The 22959-nt window shown below is 28.5% G+C and overlaps 1 protein-coding gene across 3 annotated transcripts in view; it reads right to left on the bottom strand.

Moving 5' to 3' along the window:
- The window catches only part of LOC135931705 (putative uncharacterized protein DDB_G0282133), a 43153-nt gene that overhangs the window by 2143 nt on the left and 18051 nt on the right, over window positions 1-22959 (bottom strand). For all 3 annotated transcript variants that reach the window (XM_065468975.1, XM_065468974.1, XM_065468976.1), the window contains 7 exons: window positions 8963-9415; window positions 8078-8324; window positions 7764-7818; window positions 7335-7420; window positions 7071-7270; window positions 5187-5501; window positions 4137-4417 (listed from right to left, as the gene is read on the bottom strand). In XM_065468975.1, the coding sequence (XP_065325047.1) occupies window positions 4137-4417; window positions 5187-5501; window positions 7071-7270; window positions 7335-7420; window positions 7764-7818; window positions 8078-8324; window positions 8963-9415 (1637 nt within the window). The remainder of the gene's footprint in view (window positions 1-4136; window positions 4418-5186; window positions 5502-7070; window positions 7271-7334; window positions 7421-7763; window positions 7819-8077; window positions 8325-8962; window positions 9416-22959) is intronic.

Below are 22959 nucleotides of genomic sequence, written 5' to 3'. Positions count from 1 at the left end.
GTATTAAATTTAATAAACAAACTTTTTATATGAAAAAAATCATCAAAAATATTTAAATTAGTATTTTTAGATTTAAAAAAAGCATTTAGAGGTTAATTAAAAATACTTCAGTATATTCTTTAATAAAGGTATGCTACTCCACATTAAAATACTGTATTCCCATTTGATCCAATATATAATTCATTTCCATTTTTTTCTCATCTAGAAACAATGCTAAAAGTTTCATAGCATTGTAAACACTATTCCATCTTGTAGTGTTTGGTGTCAATAAATAACGTCCTAATTTTTTTTTTGAAAATATCAGACGTCTTTGATGACTTATTTTGTTTATTCCAAAGAGCTTGGCATTTAGAAAATGTAGATCTTGATACTCTTTTAAAATCCTTATTTAATAATGCTTCTTCAGCATCCACTGTCGCAACTAAATTTAGGTAGGTTGTGGCAGGAAGAACGATGATGGCTAGGTAACGTAGAAGACTTTATTGAAGATCCTAAATATTATAAATTTTATTTTATATTGGTGAAAAATTAAATATAAAATAATTTAAAACCAAGGATGTCATGAACATCAATTATCTCAAACTCCATTTCATCATCCTCTTCTTGTTCTCCATCTTCAATATTTTTTTCAGGAATATTACTAGTATTGTTATTATTATTATCCTCCCCAAATATTCCATATTATTTATATCATATTATAAAAAAATTATAATAAATTTAAAACCTGAAGGCCTTTAGGAAATTAGACCCATTATCCGTAATCATCTTACAAACCTTGTTTTGAATTTTGTAAGACCTATGGATTTCTGCAATAATATTGGCTAGAATGTCATAAGTCTGACAGCCAATTATTGTCTTTAGAGCTTACAGATTTTGGTTTAAGATTTTTAGGATCAATTCAATGTGCAGAGCTCTAAAAATATGACATATTATAAATCAGAAAATAAACATTTTTACTTTTTATTGTGAGTCCAGAAATCTGCCATTGTACAGACGTAGGAGACATCTGATAGATTTAATATCAAAGATTCTTTCATTTCCTTAAAGCTCTCCAAAATTCTTACCATCAATGTCTGCCGGCAAAATATCTTGGTCCGTGGAGAAAAAGTGTTTGTCATCTTTATAAAAGAATCATTTTACCAAGGATAATGGTTGAACTGTATCTATTATAAAGTTTATAATGACTTTGTCAGCCAATTTTTGGGATACACCAGGTGTTGATGAATCCAAATTGGTTAATTTTGTTTGTATTAAATTTGATTTGGAAGTGGGTTTATCTTCTTCCATTACCCCAAAACTTTTGAGATATTTTTCAATCTCTTAATAATTTGAAGTGTGCACAGTCTAAAATTATAAAATACTTAGAATAAAAATTATGTAGGAGATAAGTACATAAAAATGATTGAAATAACTATTTTAAAATGTTTTAAATAATTTAGATAAAATTTATGAATATATAAAAAAAATATTGGTTTTTGATTTTAATTTATTTTAAAAATCAAAGATTAGCCTAAAAATTGATATTAAATTTGTTTAATATATTACCTTTAAATGTTTTTTCAAACTAAAGCTGCTCGTATGATTTGAAGAGATAATTTTGGGGCACATCTTGCACCGAAACCGATATCCAGTTATAATTTTTTCTTCAAAGTATTTCTTGAATTTTGGGAAAGGATCATCTATATTTTGCTCATTTTCCAAAGAAATTTCAATATCTTCAACAATCTCACACATAACAAGATTTATAATGCTTAATATAAAATGTAAAATGAAATGTAAAATGAAATATAAAATAAGATAAAAGCAAGGACATACCAATAACGGAATTTCAAAAATATATAATTTAATGAATGCGCGAAATATAAATTAATTACAGATTGCTATTTAACAACTGTTTATATCTAATATATAACAATAATGTATATTTTTAAATATAAATATAAATTTCAAAATTAAATTAAATAAAAGGATTATAATTTTAGATTTTATAAAAAATATATTTTAATAATTTTTAGATGTATTTATTATGTAAAATTGAAAGTAGCAAGCTACCGCTATCGCTATTTTTTTTTAAAAAGTAGCGCGCTATTTTAACAACACTGATCTGTCCATCCAGATATATTTTAATGCCATATGATTTGTAATACATTATACTTAAAATAATTTTATATTAATTACGGACATAAAATTGTCCTACATTAAAGGCTATTTTATTCTAATGCCGGCAAACGAGTAAGACAGTGTTAAATTTTATATAATCGATGACAGAGATTTTCTTTAGTAAGACTAAGAAAAACTAGTACAAAATAACGTTTTAGCTAAGTACCATTGATGTATATAAATATGCAGAAATTTTAGATTTTGATCTAGCCCATGGGAGGAGATATGCAAAATGTTTAATATTTACATTTTGAATTATGAATATCTTACATACAAATAAAAAATCATAGAAAACTACAAACGGCGTCAGACTTTTAGTAATATTAGTAAAAAATGGCATTAAACCGGGAATAAAATAATGGAAATTTATCTCTCAGGTTAGGTATTTTGAACTTTTTTAAAAAATTTGTCAAATTAAGCATTTTTATATTATTTTACGAATGTAAAAAATTATTTTATTATTTCAGTTGCTCATCTATAAAGATAATATTTAGAATCTAAACTCTTCCCCAATCATGGACTATTGAAGGAATTGTTTCTTAATTATAATTATTCCTTTACAGTGCTCTGCAAATTCCGGCTAATAGGCCAGGAAACGTCTGGAAATTTTTCAACCCCCCCAGGACAGGCATATTTTTAAAAAATATATTCGAATTAGATATTTCATAGAAGCAACATTCCATAAAGTAAGTGTTTTTAATTTAACCACTTCCCAAGATTAGTTTTTAGTATACAACAACATATATTTTAATAGGCCTTGTATTTAAAAAACCATGCCAGGCAACATTAATGAAAAATTAAAGGACTGGAAAAAAACCAAATTCCCACTGGGTAGGGCATGAGATTTTGCCAACCTCTAGTGAATCCCAAAATATGAAATCTGGAAAGAATTTTCCATGCAGATGTAGAAAAATTAAAAACTTCTATAATTTAAATGAGTATTCGATAATAATCCCTTGTATAGCATATATTATATTAATATTAGAAAGATATTTTTGTTGATAAGCTGAAACGTTTAATATTGAGTAATGAATTATATTGCAAATATGAAAGAAAACACAATTTCAATTGCAAATATGAAAGAAAACACAAATTTCAATAGGCTTGACATCTTACAACCCTTTAATTATATTTAATAAGTGCACTGCACGAACACGCATCTGCATTTGGGATGTACATCAGAACTTTATTTAACTATAATGATAATTGAAGGAAATTTACATTATTTTATCGTGCAAATCTTATAATACATCGCAGTACAGTTGAGAATTTGAATAAATTTTAATGTCCTGGAATAGATATAAATCAATGAAAGATTGCTAGATATGTCCATGAATCTAGGAATTGAATCTTTAATTCTAAAAGAGTAGTCATCAATAGATAGTTTAACTTTAATACCCAGGACAGCTCTTACTTCAAAATTCATTGAAATAATTTGGGCACGGCTTTATTTCTTAATAGGACTATATAAGACCCAGACAAAAGTAGTGAAATAAAAAAGCTGATTAGTTAAAAATCAGAAAAAAAACTTTTTAAAAAAAAATTAGTTGGCCTTTTATTATCTTACATATCTAAAAAAACTTTTTGTGAGCACAAATTAATTTTATGCATCCTTTTAAGATAATATAAAAACACTTAATTTGACAAGAAAAAATTAAAAAATTCGAGTGTCTTTTTGAGGTGAATTGATTTCCATTAATCTATTTCCGGTTTGATGTCATTTAAAAAAAATATTTTTTTGAAAGCCAATAAAATGAGACGTCTAACACCACTTGATGTTATCTGTAATCTGAAAGCCAATAATATGAGACGTCTAACGCCACTTGATGTTATCTGTAATCTTGGTTCATATTTGAGATATTTATGAAAAATGTCAATACTTAACAATTCGTATATGCTAAATCAAAATCTGAAATTAATATTTATCAATGGTAAACTACATATACCGAGCATCATTAAAATTCAAGGAGCCATACTTAAGAAGGATGGACTTCGTCGGAACTTTGTCTGTCAGGGAAAGGGGTGGCTGAGTCACTCGCAGGTGTTTGTTGCATGATGATGTTCATGGACGAGGAGCACTTAGAAGTTATATTATCTCGTAAATGTTGAAATATATTATCAGTGTTGGAGTTATTATCGGGTGCATTAGTTTCATTGTCCGGCTCTTTCATCGAAGCAACCATCATAAAATCTTGTTGACCACGAAAAAAATTATTGAGGTGTTCCCTCTGGTGTTCTGCTGCATCCTTTGCATCAACTAATTTCATTATGTTTTTTTTTAAAAAGAAGCTATTTATTTAAAAAATAAAATTTCCAATAAATAAATTTTACATTATAAATGTGGAGGTGCCACTGCCATCTATTTTTACTTTTTACACTCTATTCTTTTAATGTAATTTTTGACAACTATCTCAATTTCATAAGTAATTACTTGAGAACTTCTAGGTTTCTTTTGTGTCCAAACTATCCTGCAATTGCAAAAATGTTAGTACTCAGCTAAATTTCATTTTGGCCCCGTTCATCACCTTAATTATCTAAATCAATTCATATATGATTATCAATTTTCATCTTATCAATAAATTTTAAAATTTAACAATCCATCAATTTTCATCCATATTTGTAGTCACATCGATATTCACATATATATAATCGATCAAACATTACTTCAAAAACAATTTTATAACTATTATTTATTCATATTAATATATTGTATTAAAAATGTCTATTAGCATAGAGGATGAACAACGAGGTCAAAAATTATTAAATAGAGTAGCAGCATTTTTCATTTAAAAACTAAGGAAATTTTTTTTCGTAATAAGTCTTGCTTAATGAATCGATCTCCTCGGGAACTGATACTAAAATGTTCCCAGGAATTATTTAATCAAATATGGAGAGTTGTCAAAAACCATAGAAAAATTCATATTATTTGTGGAAGGAGGAGAAGACTATGAAACCCCCTTTGTAGTTTTGTTCTTTGGCTAAATTTATAAGATTACCATTTTTTGTATATCACTAAAAAAACAAACCCTCATATTCATTATCCATTTTTACGTCCATGACATCATTAGATTCATTTTTAGAGTCTTCGTCCATATTACTGCCATCTATACCAATTTCGATTGCCTTAGATTCGAGTATCGATTCCATAGGGCGTTGTTGTAATCGGAAATTGTTCGAGTTTTCATTCACAAAATTATTTTGCCGCTGCATATGTTGCTGTATGTCTAGGGATGGTGATGATTGGTCCGAGTTGTAATTATGGGAAGGTAATGTATTCCTGCGATTTAACAGGGCTGCTGCGCTTCTAAAATGGAGGTCGGATTGAAGGTGATGGGAGGATGCTTAAGAAGGTATATGATGGTTTAGATTGGGTTTTAAAAAAGGGGAAATTATTAATCAATTCAACTATGTGCTTACAGCTTAGTATTTAAATTATGGAATATTTTATAGAATAGGTAAATTGATAACTATTGAACCTCCTATTATAATGCTTTTTTTAAACTATATTTTATTCTTTTGCTCGATTGCTGGAGAGACGTATTTTTCTAAAACCAATCTCTTGGCGAAGTTATTAAAGAAGAAACTCAATAGATATCCACTTATACCCAAGAATCAAATATTTAAAGCAAATCTACAGGTCCAGCTGGTCTAAAAATGATATGACTTATAAAATCAGGGCTGGTCCAGGCTTAAAAAATTTTAAATTCAGACTGGGCTAAAAAAATTTAAACAAAGCTTACTTTTATATTTTTTTTCCAAAATTATATCAGTAGGAAAAATCTTACAATGGAGGGATTAATATTCATTTCCTTGTATTTTAAATATTTTTTTTCAAAACAATAAAATTTTGGGGGCAAACAATTTCCAAAAAAATCCCAGAGCAGCCTTGAAAATCTCTTTTTTTAAGTCTAGGCCGGATCTAAAATTTTGAGCTCTGCAGGTCTCTGATCCAAAGTAATGCATATGCCTTTGAAGCTGATTAGAAAAGAGTAATTTAATTAATATATAAGACTTTAATTACTCTGTAATTCGGTTTTATAATCGCTATTAAAGTAAAAAAATAGAAATATTTTAAGGCCTGGCTTGATTGGGATTGAGGTTTCACATGCTCATTCAATTTTTTACTAAGGTTGCCCAACCTGGCCTTAGATTTAAAATATAAGGCTAAACTCGGAACATATGTAGTTGAACACCAAAATAAACAACTATTTATAATATTGAGAGGAGTAGTAATTACTCCTATCAAATATCAGAATTTATCTATAAGCCTAATAAAAAACTATTCATAATAAAGGTATGTATAAAAAGATGCGTTCAACAGCTATTTTTACATCTAAATTTAAATACTGGTAAAAAAATAAAATAATTGAAATTGGTAATCAAATTTGTAAGGCTGGTGGACAACGATAACATAACAAAATAAAGTAATGCTCTAAGCAATCATATTAAGCATTTGTAACATGAGCCGATAATCCTATCAATTTGTTATATGGGACACAGAAAGAAATAAGAGCAAATTAAAAAAATACTATGATCTGTGAATTTGGAGAAATTTTTTTTCTTCAAATTGTAGATATACATTACTATTAAAAATTATTTTTTTAGAATTTTATTATCATACTATAACTTTTTTCTAAACTATAAAAATAGTAATTATTGAAAAGTGGAGATAAAAATTTATAGTCAATTATACTATATTAAGAGTGATAAAAATGGCTGTAAGCCATATGTTTTTTACCATACCTCACGTTTGACGCATTATATATCAAGAAGCCTATAACTCAATAACAATAATTTGTCATAATAATTAAGGGATATTTTTGACAAAATTATCGTTTAAATTTTATGCAGCCTTAGGAGTAAAAACAAACCAAAATGTTTGGACGTGGCTTATATGGAAAAAAACTTACAAGATCTTTGAAGGGGTGATGAAGATGAACGTATATGCGTAGAAACATGTTCGTTCTGATCGTATAAAATATTTCGCCTGACGAATTCCTGGTCATCCTCGTCATCTTCATCGTGACTATGTTGGGCTTGTATATTTGATTTATCAGTATCGAGCATATGAGTCATTTCTTGTTTAATCAAGGATTGAGACAAGGCCAATCTGAATTATTTTTCAAAGAGAAAGAGAGATTTAAAAATATCAAAATTTTTAAAACTAGAAGTACATATTATTGTTGAGAATCGTCCTTTCAGCTGTTTCGATATTGTTAACATCGTTGACCAGAGAGGATGTAAGCAAATTGTGATGTTCCTAAAAATATATAATTTTTCCATTCAATTGTTTCTTTATTTAAGTAAATATAACTAATGTAATAAAAAAAGGAAAACATATAATTTTTTTCTGAAGACAAAATAAAAAGAATTATAATTAAGGAGAGAAAAGGGAGAATAGTAAAATAAAACTAGGAAGGAGAAGAAAATAAATAATAAGAAAGCATGGAAGATTATTCGATAGAAGAAATAAAGTTTAGGTAGTCATAGGGAATAATCATGGTAGCAAGCCTTTACCGCAAAAAAAAATTACTTGGCTAAAACAAATTAAAGGTTTTTTTTTAGTTCAAATCAAGTTAGTAAAAAATTATATTTAATCTTACCCCAAACAAAGGAGAAGCGACTGAGACATGTTCCAAGCTATTTTTAGATGAGCGTCTAAATTATTATTTTAATAAAAAAAATAATTTTTAAATATTAAAAAGAAACTTATATTAAAACTTGTCACCTTACTAATTATATATTTTTTCTAAAAAAAAACATTATATAGGATTTAATAATCATCATGAACAGAGTTGCTAGGTCTACCGCACATTGAACAGTAAGCTACAAGATTTTTTTTAAAAAATTAAATAGAAACGCACTCAACTCAGCAACCTCAATTTATAAAATACGAAAAATAAATAGCTCTATTTACCCCGGACCAAGGAGTCGATCCTTAACTTCCCCATCATCAAGGCATTCCCTTTCCTGATCTCCCAGAGCTTCAGAATGCAACCCGTCTTCTTCGTTTTCCTCGCTTTTAACGATGGTCCCCATCATCCCTCGGCTGCATCTCCTTTCGTCTATATCACGTTGCATCTCATTTAAGTCCCTTTCATTCAAATCGCTTTCGTTTAAGTCTCTATCGTCTTCATCCTGCGCTTCGACGTGAGCTAAGAGACCTAATTATAAGTTGGTAATATAAGAATCGTGCTATTTTTCAAGAGACGTGATATCTTCCCAAGCATTTTATCGAGTTCGAAATACGGGGGGGGGGAGGGTTCCACTTTAAATATGATGCAAATCTATATTAGCATTGGACATATTTCCACATAATGCCAAAATTTTCTTACTACTTATCCTATTAAATTTTTTTCTTTTTTTGCTTTTGTGGGAATCAAACCCAAGGAAGGAAAGACATTTCATTTATTCCGATTTCTTAAAATTTTTAGAAATTTATTTATTTAATTCTATGCTAACAATATAATAAATCATTTATTACTAAATATCGCTAGACTAACTACATAATAAACTATTTATCACTAAATATCGCATGACTGCAAAAGTCTCAGGGCTAGCCAGAAAATAAATCATTTATTACTAAATATCGTACACCAGAAGAAATCCTAATATTATTAATGTTGTGATTTAAACAATTGTGTAATTATTTTATTGTCGCGGGGGATTTTGTATGACCTTTGCAGCCGTGTGATAAATAAAACCAACTTAAAATAATAACTCTTAATGCATTTCAATAACATACATATCCTTGGTGTATTATTAGAGTGCCGAGTCAGACTCAATATTTTAATAATAAAACCTAGCACTCCCAATACGTTCGAGGTAGCGTCTAAGTTATTGTGGTTAGAAATAGCATTGGAGAGGTCATTGCCGATGCCAGAATTGTTGGAATTCTTTTTGGCGGCAGTAGCGGCAGCTACACTAGAACGCCTTCGGTAATATTCAGCTTCGTCTACGGTCCATACGGCCCCTTTGACGTTCTCGACTCGCACAAAACATCTGTGAAGGCTGAGATTGTGTCTCACAGCGTTTTTCCAAGTGGCGGCATTTTTACGGAAGTACACAAAAGAGGCCTGAAACCAGTTGTATATCTCGTTGAGCGTTAATTGTCCGTCTATAGATTCTATGATGGCCTGGCGGATCAAGCTGGCATATGTGAAAGGTGGTCGAACGTCGTTAGAGGCATAGAACTCGCGGTTCTTATTTATCTCTGAAAGATCCGTGATTTGATTTTTAAGAAATAAATTATGCACTATTAAATTTTGATTTTCTGTAAAACACATAGATTGGAATGATCCGCAAAGCCTGGCCTACTATAATGTAGGGGGTAAATTTATATATAAAAAAAATTTCGGGTTGAAATAGTCAATGTATATATACAAAAAAGCTGGCAGGGCTTTGCATATCTCTATCTCTAATTTTTCGTAACATATTAATAGGCCACCACGGGAATTAAAATTTAGATATATATTTTTAAATTTCCGTCCAATATTTTGATTAATACTATTTGAAAATCAATTCCAATATTCTTATTTCTTTGTATTTTAAGAGCCAATTAAAACACTAAATCTATAAATAATATAATTAGGGCTGCAACGATATTACATATCGGTATCGGATCGGCACTGATAAAGATACCGATTTTATAAGGCAAAATATTTTAATTTTAGATTAACCTTTATAACTCCTATCAAGAAAATGTGAAAAAGGAAATAAAAAAAATGTTAATGTTTCTTTTTCAAAATTGGCATAAATTTATTGTATAAAATAAAATCCATTCATACAATGGGTCCGTTCTGCATTGAGAACAAAAGCCTATCTAACATAATATGCGGGTTTAATATTGGGCAGGGATGTGAAATCTTCAAAAGGGTCCAGGTTCCTGGTTCAGGAAACATAAAAAAAATGACTCAAAATAATACTTTTTTTCATTCAATTATTATTATACTTCAATATATACATATATATTATATACATATATATAATTTACAAATAAATAATTTATATTTTAAATGTTTTATTCAATCGCACAATCATAATATCTTCTAAAATATCACCCTTAAGATTTCCACGTAAATTAGACAATATATATTTCAAAGATGGAAATCCACGTTCTACCCTGACCTAAAATAGATAGTTATCTTTATAATACATAAATTATTGTACTCGTGTCGCCGATAAAGCCATGACGATTCTAGATAAGATATATAATTCTGGATATATTAAAAAATCCCAGAATTTTAAAATATATGTAACCTTATTTATTCTCTTAACTTCGGAGATTTTTCTAAGATGTTATAGACATTTTTTTTATCCCCTATCTGATGATTAATTGATTTTTTTTCTCTATCTAAAAGTAAAATTTCATGATCATCAATGTTGCTATCATTATCATAATTATCACTACGACCAATAGGTATTGTCATAGCCTCTAATATGTTGTAAATAATGGAGTTTAGTGTATGCAATAAATCCTTAAGATAGTCTTTAGCCATCTGTTTTTGCTCAATACTCAATCAAACTTGATATCGAGGGTCTAAATATATAGAAGCGTATTTGCTTTCTCGAATTTTCATGTTTTCTAATATTTCGTATGAAAAGGACTAGTAAATCTTTCTAAATCTAATCGACATCTAATGCATATGCCATAAAAATTAGATAAATAATTGTTCTGATTGTAATCTCAATTAGAGATCTGCAAAAGTAGGCCCTCAATTAGAGATCTGCAAAAGTAGGCCCGGCCCGTACCCGGTCCGAACGGGCTTCGGGCCTAATATTTTTTTAAGAAAATTCGGGCCGGGCATTAAATTTTTTTTAAAATATATCCAAATTTATCAATTTTATATTGAATTTTTTATGTAAAATAAAAATATGTGATTTTATTTATAGAAAGTAGACGCCATATAACATATATCGTTTATTTTGAGTAATTATAAGAATTAATTTCTATATTTAAATAAATTCTGGCCGGGCCGGGCAAAACGTTATAAAAAAATTAGGGCCGGGCCGGGCTTGAAAAATTAGGCTGGATACAGATCACTAATCTCAATGTTGTTATTTTTAAAGGAATTTAAGGTCCTTTATTTGGCTCAATCATCTTAAATTAAAATATTATTACTTGCCCTATAAAAACATTCACTTTGAAAATAATCAACGTATATAACATATTAATAAATTTATATAAAATATTATTACCTACATTAAAAAATAATTTAATTAAAAAAAAAAATTTATGACACCTAAAACCCTTGGACTCTGCACTTTTAAAAAGAGTTAGGGTAAAACCAAAATACGAGGGTTCTGGAGGGTTCAGATTCACATCCGCTATTAGGTATAACAATCTGACTATTTGAAAAGTAATAGATTCAATAACGTGAATTTAAATTAATAATTTTTTCTCATCATCCATTTTTATTATATCATCTGAAAATCACATCTGAACAAACCAAATTAAGTAGTGCTAAAGGTTTATTACAAAACTGTTCACCATCTTCTGTGAATGCAGGCATCTAACAATATAATGATTATATATATTCAATCTTTTAAATTAGCAGTTATGAAATAATGTGATGGAATTAACCCTTTCGCGCCCGACTTTTTTTCCCTCGATGAAAATTTTTTTTTTAAGAGATACTTATTATAGAGACAAATAACACATTTTTATCAAAAAAACTTATTTCGAGTATTTCTATCAAAAAATATTTAATGATTCCAAATGTCATCAATGGGAAAAATGCAAGTTCATTTAAAAAAATATTTCATTTCATATGAAATGACAAATAACAATTTGGTTTATAATTTAAACAGAAATAAATATTACACTTTTGACACATAATTCTTGAATATGCATACGCAATACTTGCACCTTTGTTTAATTGTTACGGGCTTAGGGAAATGACCTACTTGGTCATATCTTATATCCGATATAGGGACAATATTTATTGTTTTTCTTCTCTTTGCAACTATACTGGAAGGTCTTCCAGTCTTCTTGTTATTATCCTTTCCAGCTAGCATCAGCCCTTTTGCTATTTGAGATTTAAATACAAATAATATCATAAATTTGATATTATTTGCTATCATATGGCGTCTATAAAGGAGCCATGCATTTATTACACAAGAATCTAATAAATGGAAAACCATTCGCATATAATATCATTTCTATTTAATATCTGTCCTATATAACTCCTCCAGCATATCGTGAAGATCTACTCCACCCATTCCCTCATTATAGCGGATATTTCATTTATAAAAGTTTTGTCCGATACAAACCATCGTTTAATTTTGGTCGTAGGTAAAACACCTATAAAATTAGGTATTGTAATAACAGCTTTGTTGTCCTGCCATTTGCAGATAATAATACCGTTTTTTTTCACTTTTATAATCTACAGCGCCTCTTCCTTACTTTTTAAAGCCTTATCGTTTTTAAGTGTGCATCCTGATAATCGATTAGACCTTACCGTTCCGGACACCAAATATCCTTTTTTTTAAGAATCATAAATAATTGGTATGAGGAGAAAAAATTATCCGTATATAATTTATGTTTTTATTTGATGGTATTATTTCAGACAGGCGAAGTACGATATCTCCACTGATACCTAAATATGATTTTATAGATTAGTAAACTTTCCCTGGTATATTTCAAAATCATACATAAATCCAGAAGAGCCACATAGGGCAAACACTTTTATCCCCTATTTATGGGGCTTCGATTTAATGTATTGCCTTAATTTAGAGCGCCGCTTGAAAGGAATTATGAATTCGTCTACAGCTAACTTCTCTTCGAGTTGAATTTTTTAGAAATCTTTTTTTAGCTGGCATATGAAAGGTTGAATTTTGAATAATTTGTCCTAACCTTTATCTTCTCTATTTACCATATTTTTGTTATTATTAATATGGAAAAATTTTCGGATCAAAAGAAAACTATTGCGGGACATAGTTTCTGATACTTGTGGATTAGATGTCTCAACCGACCAATACTGCCGTATAGAAGGCATCTTAACTAAGCTAGTATACAAATGTATTCCAATAAATTTTTCAATTTCATTGCTATCAGTATTTATAGATTATCCACAACATTGGAGGAATAAATATTTGCATCTCTCCATATCAGCTTCAGAAATATCACCCTCGGGGATAAATGTAGTCATATCTAAATGCATAGTGATTAAAAAGTATCTCATATTATTACATGTTATATATATAAAATATTTATTAGGACCTCCCCCTATATCCAAGAAAACTATTAGCCATTAAATAATCAATATAGTTAACTATTATCAAAATATAATCTGATTATCCCCCCCCCTCCCCACTTCTGTTTTAACCCTAAATCTAAATATCCTAAATAATTTGACTAAAATTCCCATTTATTGATAAAAAAATATTTTAGTGTATAAGAAATGACTATTGATGCCAAATGGCATTATGCTCATGATAATTTTTATATAACCCTTTCGGCGCCCTGATAACTTTTGAAATCATATTTTTAATTTTTAATATTTGCTGTTTCGTATTTTATCAATAACTCGCTTTGTTACATACGTTATTATATCATATTATAGTCATAAAAAATCAATTTTTTCGTACCAATTTCGCGCCAAAATTTTAATTCATTTCTGGTTATCAAATCTTGCTAAAAATATAAGTAATAATTTTATTACTAATATATATAATTATCATCTTATTAATCATTTTACGTGTTGGAAATTGAACATAATGCCATTTGGCATCATTGGTCATTTCTTATGCATTAAAAATTTTTTTATCAATAAATGGAAATTTTTGGCAAATTATTTAGGATATTTAGATTTAAAATTATGGAAATGGAGGGGGGCGGTAATTAGATTAGATAATAGTTACCTATATTGATTATCTAATATCTATTAGTGGGTTTTCTTGGATATAGGGAGAGGTTCTAATAAATATTTTATATAAATAACATGTAATATGAAATGCTTTTTATATCAATATGCATTTAGATATGACTACACTTATCCCCGAGGGTGATATATCTGAGGCTGATATAGAGAGCTCAGACGAAGAAGATAATTATTATACTTTGCTGGGAGATGATTTGCCGACATCATCTTCTATAACGAATGAACTAGGTCTTCAATTGGAGGATATAGTAGAAGATACAACTATAACTAAAATAAAAGATAACCCGATTTGGTCTAAGAAAGACATCGGACAAATTAATTCAGAATTTATCCCTATTTTGGAAATTCCTGAACATGATTCAACTCCTCTAACATATTTTCGTGAATTTTTGGACCACCAGATAATTAGTAATTTCGTATCATTCCAATGTTGTGGTAAATCTATAAATACAGATAGCAATGAAATTGAAAGATTTATTGGGATACATTTATATACTAACTTAGTTAAAATGCCTTCTATAAGACAATATTGGTCTGTTGAAACATATATTCCACAAGTAGCGGAAACTATGTCCCGAAATCGTTTCCTTTTGATCCGGAAATTTTTCCATATTAATAATAACAAAGATATGGTAAATAGGGAAGATGAAGGATACAATAAATTATTCAAAATTCAACCCTTTATATGCCAACTAAGAAAAAATTTCAAAAAAATTCAACTCGAAGAGAAGTTAGCTGTAGACGAATTCATAATTCCTTTCAAGGGGCGCTCTAAATTAAGGCAATACATTAAATCGAAGCCCCATAAATGGGGGATAAAAGTGTTTGCCCTATGTGGCTCTTCTGGATTTATGTATGATTTATACCAGGGAAAGTCCACTAATACTATAAAATCATATTAAGGCATCAGTGGAGATATCGTACTTAGCCTGACTGAAATAATACCATCAAATAAAAACCAAAAATTATATACGGATAATTTTTTCTCTTCATACCAATTATTTATGATTCTTAAAAAAAAGGGATATTTGGTGTCCGGAACGGTGAGGTCTAATCGATTATCAGGATGCGCACTTAAAAACGATAAGGCTTTATAAAAAGGAAGGATGAGGCGCTGTAGATTATAAAAGTGAAAAAACGGTATTATTATCTGCAAATGGCAGGACAACAAAGCTGTTATTACAATATCTAATTTTATAGGTGTTTTACCTACAACCAAAGTTAAGCGATGGTCTGTTTCGGATAAAGTCTTTAAAATGTAGAAATGCCCGCAATAATTAAAAACTATAATGAGGGAATGGGTGGAGTAGATCTTCACGATATGCTTGGTGGAGTTATATCGGACAGATATTAAATGGAAACGATATTATATGCGAATGGTTTTCCATTTATTGGATTCTTATGTGGTAAATGCCTGGCTTCTATATAGACGCCACATGAAAGCGTTAAATAATATAAAATTTATGCCATTACTGGTATTTAAATTACAGATAGCAAAAGGGTTGATGCTTGCAGGAAAGGATAATACAAAGAAAACCTACAGACCTTCCAGCATAAATGTTAAAAGAAGAAAAGCTATCAACATTGCCCCCATATCGGATATAAGATATGACCAAGTAGGTCATTTCCCAATGCCCGTAAGTATTAAGCAAAGGTGAAAGTATTGCGTAGAAGCCTATTCAAGAATTATTTGCAAAAAAATATTTATTTATGTTTAAATAATAAAGAAATTGTTATTTGTCATTTCATATGAAATAAAATATTTTTTAAATGAACTTGCATTTTGCCCATTGATAACTATTGGAATCATTGAATATCTTTTGATAGAAATACTCGAAATAAGTTTTTTTGATGAAAATGTGTTATTTGTGTCTATAATAAATAACTCTTAAAAAAAACTTTTTTTCGTCGGGCGTGAAAGGGTTAATAATAAAATTATTACTTATATTTTTAGCAAGTTTTGATAACCGAAAATGTGAATTAAAATTTTGGCGCGAAAATGGTAAGAAAAAATTGATTTTTTAAAACTATAATATGATATAATAACATATGAAACAAAACAGTTAGTGATAAAATACGAAAGAGCAAATATTAAAAATTAAAAATATAATTTCAAAAGTTATCAGTGCCCATTTTTAATGCATATAAATTACTATTGATATGATTCCAAAAGTTATCCATGGGCGCGAAAGGGTTAAAAGTCAATTATGTGTGAGATCACATTGTTCACTATCTTCTTGTCGGAATTTAAGGATGTGAACCCGGACCAGAACCCTGGTATTTTGACTATACCCGAACCCTTTTTAAAAGTGGAGAAGGGTTCTAAGTGTCCTAAAAAAAAAATTTTTAAATAATATATTTTTTATTTTATTCGCTTTTTTCGTGGAATCATTTTTTATCTACGCGTTTTTCTTTCAATTTTCTTCTTGGACTTCCATTATATTTAGAGATTGATATTATAAATTACTTTCTATAATATGCTATATACGTTGATTATTTTCAAAGTAAATAATAATTTAATTTAAGATGATTGTGCCAAATAAAGGATAAAAATAACATTAAGATTACAATCAGACCAATTATGTTTATCTGTAAATTAATGAAAAGGGCAATGGCAATAATAGATTGCACAACACGTTGGTCCTAAATTTGTATGATGCTAGTACGAATATTAAGTTTGAAAGATTCCTATAATAATTTTATTATAGAGCATGTGAAGTTATTTTATCGGAAGATGATTGATGCCAAATAAAGGACCTTGCTAATGTATTAGTTCCTTTAAAAATAACAACTTAAGATTACAATCAGAACAATTATCTTTATCTGATTTTTATGGCGCATATGGATTAGATTTAGAAAGATTTACTAAACCTTTTTCATAGGAAATATTAGAAAACATGAAAATTCGAGAGAGCAACAATATTTGCAAAATAGTGTTGTATACGCTTCTATATATTTATTCTATATTAAGTTTTATTGAGTATTGAACAAAAACAGATGGATAAAGACTATCTTAAGGATTTATTGAATACGCAAAACTCCATTATTTACAACATATTAGAGGATATGACAATACATATTGGTCGTAGTGATAATAATGATAGCAATATTGATGATCTTGAAATTTTACTTTTAGATAGAGAAAAAAAATCAAATAATCATCAGATAGAAAGGAGGATCAAATAATAGAAAATTTCTCAGAAGTTAAGAGAATAAATAAGGATACAAATATTTTAAAATTATGAGATTTTTTGAAATGTCCAGAATTATATATCTTGTCTAGAATCGTAATGGCTGTAACGGCGACACAAGTACAATAATTTATGTATTATAAAGATAACTATCTATTTTAGGTCAGCGTAAACGTGGATTTTCATCTTTGAAATATATATTGAGTAATTTTTTATTCAATTTAAAAATTTACAATAAACATCAAGTTTACAGACATAGCTTTGCATCAAGCCACACTTCGTTCCAAACATGGCGATCTTGGTATAGTGTCGCTTTTAATATGTGCGTTCATTGCTAGCCACCTTCAGGCACGTAGATTAATTGACCAACATCTGTCAGTCCACGATCCTTTTTTTGATTACAGCTAGGACGGAGTGGGCATTATCCGTCACACCCACAACCCTATTTCCGACCTATGTAAGACGGAATGATTGGAATTTACCACTTGTGAAAAACTCCGTTGATTACCTTATTTCGAGTCTTTCACCTTTAGCTAGATCCATATTGATTGAACTTATCAAGGATCGGGGGATATGTATTTTTAGATGTTATTTTATCTAGCAATCTCAAACTTGAATTGGACAACACGAGTTCAGCTATACTCTATGTAACAGTAGTGTTGTTAAACAACTCGATTTGAGCCGATTTCTAAAAGCGGCTAACTTACTATTTTGGTCAGAATAATGTTGCCAAAACCTCGGGATTTCACCAATATATGTCCAATCCTTTGTGCCATCATGACCAAAATCTACAGGCTTGTCTAATATTTTTATAGATAAAATATTAAGTTAGCCACTTTTAAAAATCGGTTCAAATCGAGCCGTTTAAATACACTATGTAACTGGCTAAACATTCCTTTCTCATCATATAAATATAATACTGATGATGACAATATGGCACTGCATCCTTTACATTGCAATCGTAATCCCGGTTGGCAAACCCAACACTCGAAATGCAATGAAATCATATCTCTTGTATTTAGGTCAGTTGGTTTTCCTACCTCATTGGAGCCTTCTGGTCTCTTTTCCAATGGTAGGCATCCTGATTGAATCACATGAATTCCATGGTCAGAAGGAAAGTTTATAATATGGGATTTTTCTTGTCTGGACATGAACTCTCCTAATTTTAACAAGGACTCTATGAACAGAACAAATGATTCTTCTAATTACATATTCGTACCAATCATTTGCTCCACTTTAACAACATAATTTGGCTAAAAAGTATTTTAAAGACAATCAGGAAAAATTCTGGGGAGCCTTGCTAAGGCTTTTACTTAAGGCAGAGGATCGCAATAGCTATTCTTAAAGCTAATTAAGTTTGTTTTATGAATTCAATCTCTCCTGATGATTAAGGGGAGAGGGTTTTGAATAAATATGATGGTTTCGCTTTTATTTATTTTGTATTTTACATTATTTTATTATTTATTTTTTAATATTGTCTTTTTGTTATTATGATTTTTTTAATTCATAATCGTTCACTAACTTTATTTATATTACATATCATTTGTTAGTTATACATTTTTTATATTTTAAAATATTATTTAAACTTTGTAATAAATATTAAATATGTAAATTTAATGGGTTATATATTTTTAACAATATAATATGAATGCAGTGGCGTAGCTAAGGGGGTGGTTTTCGGGTTTGGACCCCTCCCAGAGCAAAAATTTTTTTCTAGATTATACGTTCAAAAGACTTAAAAGTGACTTTATATTAAATAAATACCATTAATATTTATATTTTTCTGGTTTTGATGTTTGTGGAAGGATATTATATTACTATTGAAATTCTACTGGATAGTATTATTATAAAGTCATTGAGAATATTCTACTAAATTATAATAACATATTATTGATGCATTTAAAAAATATATTTATATATTATAGAAGATATGGTTATGATTTGTAAGATAAACTCGGCCGAAGGCCGGGCAAAAGGACCGTTAAAGGGGGTCTGGCCAGGCTTTTATATGTATGGACCCCCTCTAAAAAAATTCCTAGCTACGCCACTGTATGAATGTTTCTTTTAGCATTTTTTTTAATGATAGAAGTAAAGTAAAGTATAAGCCATAATTCACTGAACATGGGTCTTGTAGACAATACATATGATTCTCAATGTATTTTGACTTTAGTTTAATGATAGAAGTAAAGTAAAGTATAAGCCATAATTCACAGAACATGGGTCTTGTAGACAATACATATGATTCTCAAAGTATTTTGACTTTAGCCATTTCGCAATATCCAAATGGACCAATTTTTAAAACCTACGAATAATTTTTCTAGTTACTACAAATGAACAAATTTTTCTTTTAGATAAATAATTTCTGAATAGATTAAACCCATGTTTAATGACAAGGTTATTTTTTGACGATTCTGATTAGGGGTGTAACGATACCACTTTTTGTAGGCCGATCTAATCTCTTATCTCATCTGATTTTGTATCCTGTAAACACACTAATAGTTTTGATTTTTAATGAATACATCCAGTGTTGAAAAATCGCTCCATTTAAGTCTATTTTTAAAAAATGACGAAATCAGTATTTTATCGATAAAAATATTAGGCAAACCTGAAGGTTTTGTTCATAGATGGCAAAAAAAATTTGCATAACTAAATCTCGAGGCACAGGCACTGTATTCGGTTCAAATGAAGCGATTTAAATCACTATATATCTACTAATCTCACATACTTTTTAATAGTATAAAATCTATAATTACTATACCAAACTCATTTAAATATATTATCATGATCAGTTATAGTTTTATTCGTCTTATTTTTATTGATAAATGACTTATTTATATAATAACATTAATCCATTTACATAATAAGAAATAAACAAATATATTATGAAATTTGAGATTTTTTAAAATTAAGACGCTATTTTATCGGATTGGATTGCAAAAATTTTATAATATCGGCTAATAACCGATATTTTAAAAAGGTAAAATATCGGCCCGATCCGATAAAAATATTAGCAAATGCCTAATTCTAATAAACGAGATTTTTTAAAAATTGATATTAAGGAGGATGATTTTAGTTTAAAAATTAAGATATTTCCTCCTTGATTATAACCTTGAAAATAGGAGTAAAGTAAAAATGATCACATTTAACAGAGCTAGAAAGGATCAAGTATATTCAGCTTGTACAAATCCTAAAAGAGGGAATGTAAAGGTGAAATTACACTAGTTTGCTAAAAGTTGTTATAGGTCAACAACTCATGATGAATTGCTTCATAATCAAATTCCACCTCAATAATCTTATAATTCAACCAAGAGTACAGTAAATACCCCGAATAGTTAGCGTTTATGAGGTTTCTTTTGCACTAATAAATAATATTTCGAAAATATAATATATAAAGACAATAGATATAAAAACAAAAAAAAACCTATTTCCATAATATAATTTTTGCTTAATTATATCTTTAAAAAAATTAGCTCAACCTTGTTAAAATTATTACAAAAATTGCATCACTTTGAAGAAGGTATTCCTATTGTAATCAAAAATAACTGGTGCACGGCAACGGATTATAATAAAAGAACACTTGAAAAATCAGGTCCCTGCATTTGTCAAGTCTGGCGCTTTATGACATGGCATAAGCTGACAATTTCCTGCTACTTATGCCAAAACCCCTATTCAAAGAGCATCAAGCAATTTATTGTCCCGATTGTTTTGAGCAGATTTTAGTAAATATTTTATATAATTATTTTTCTTATGATTATCAAATAAAAACCTTAAACCCAATTATTCCCCTGAAAATTAACAAATGAAATATAAGTATTAACGAACAAACTAATAAGAAATGAAAATTACCCAAAATTTTTGTCTATTTGTTTATTCCATTGTTCTTGATAAAGAAAGCACTTATAGTAAATAAACAAACTTGTGGCTCCTACCTTTATAGAAAAGTATTCAATATTGTAATTTTATATTTCAATATTATATTATTTTATTAATCGATATTTAATTTTTCACTTTCATTTTATATTTAAATAAAGATACATAGTTTATTAGACAGAAAATTAACTATGAATATATATATATATAATGTGTTAATATATAAATATATTCTTATTTGTATTAAGGCTAAAATAGACAAGTGAAAATTCTGATCATCCTTTAAAACAAATAATATGGAACAATATATATTAAGGCTTGCATATTTTACTAAAACAATATTTATGGATACCTTCATCATATGTAAATATCACATGCATGTATCTTGCCATGAGTGCTATTTAAAAAATATACATATTTGACATTAAATATTTTTTTTTACTATTTGATATTTTAATAAAATTTATGTAATTAACACTATTTAATATTGAATTAATAAAATTTATATTTTTGGTGACAAAAATATAATTAAACAAAGGTTGAAATTTTTTTTAGCAACTTTATAAATCTTTAATAATTTTACAATTGCGCTAAATCTTATATCTAAAATATTAATATTATCTGAGATATTAGAATCCACCAGTATAGTTATGGGGGGGGGTCCAACTATGCAGTGAAGGTTTAAATATCGTATTGGAGACAATATTTTGAAAAAAATGATTATTTATTTTAAAAGAAAAGAATAGCTAAAAAATGTGGATTTATTATTATTTGTAACAATACAAAGAATTAAAATAGTGTTGTCAAATAGCTCGACTTTTAAAAACGGCTGATTCAATATTTAAACAAAAAAAATTACACAAGCGTTGAGATTTCGTTAATAGATGTCCAATCCATTCTGGTATCAATGAGCAAAATCTCCAGGCTTGCGTAATATTTTTGGCTAGAATATCAGGTAAGTCATTTTTAAATCAAGCCGTTTACATCATTAGATAATAATAGTTAACAAGTCACGTTCAACATAAACATTGCCCATATTTTAAAAAAATCATAAATTAGAATATCTAAAATATGATGATTGCTCTGGAATTTTATTTTTATGCATAAGTTGATTATTATGCAAAATGAAATATGTTAGCAGACTGGTTGACCTCGAATGATAACCTAACCAAGGTAATAACTTACTACCACCCAGTGGCGTATCCAGGATTTTCTTATGGGAGGGGAAAAATTTTTTTGTAACTATTATTTACTAATTCGTGTTAATGGATATTACAAGCCTATTTTTTATTATTTTTAGTTAGGTATATTATATTTAATAAAGTTTTTTAAATGTAAAGTTGAAATAAATTTTAATGTCATTTTTTTTATAAAATTTGCTTTAAAGCTACCCTTAGCTTAAATTCTCATACAATATAAGTATAATATAATTTTTTTATTGAAAATATTAATAGTAGTGTGTATAAAATATTAATGTTGTTAAACGGCGTTTTGAGCCGATTTTTAAAAACGGCTAACTCAATATTTTCGCCAGAAAAATATTAACTAAGCCTCGAAATTTCGATACTATATGTCTAGACCTTTGCTTCTTCTATGAGCAAAATTTTCAGGCTTGCATAATATTTTTCTGGATAAATAACTGAGTTAGCCGTTTTTAAAAATCGGCTCAAAACGAGGCGTTTAACAAAACTATAAAATATTGACTAGAAAATAATTTAAAAAACAAGTTTTTTTAAACTTCTTATCAAATACAGTATTATACAAAATTTTCTATTAAATACTATAATTATAATGTAAAATTTTTAATTTTCGTGGGAATGTTGCCAATTCATCAAGAATTTTGTTTGTCGTTGGAA

The sequence above is a fragment of the Gordionus sp. m RMFG-2023 genome, chromosome 1 (assembly GCF_954871325.1).
Source record: "Gordionus sp. m RMFG-2023 chromosome 1, tfGorSpeb1-WG-v2, whole genome shotgun sequence".
Classification (NCBI taxonomy): Eukaryota; Metazoa; Nematomorpha; class Gordioida; order Chordodea; family Parachordodidae; genus Gordionus; species Gordionus sp. m RMFG-2023.
The sequence above is the reverse complement of the archived record's forward strand: the minus strand, read 5'-3'. Positions and strand labels throughout refer to the sequence as shown.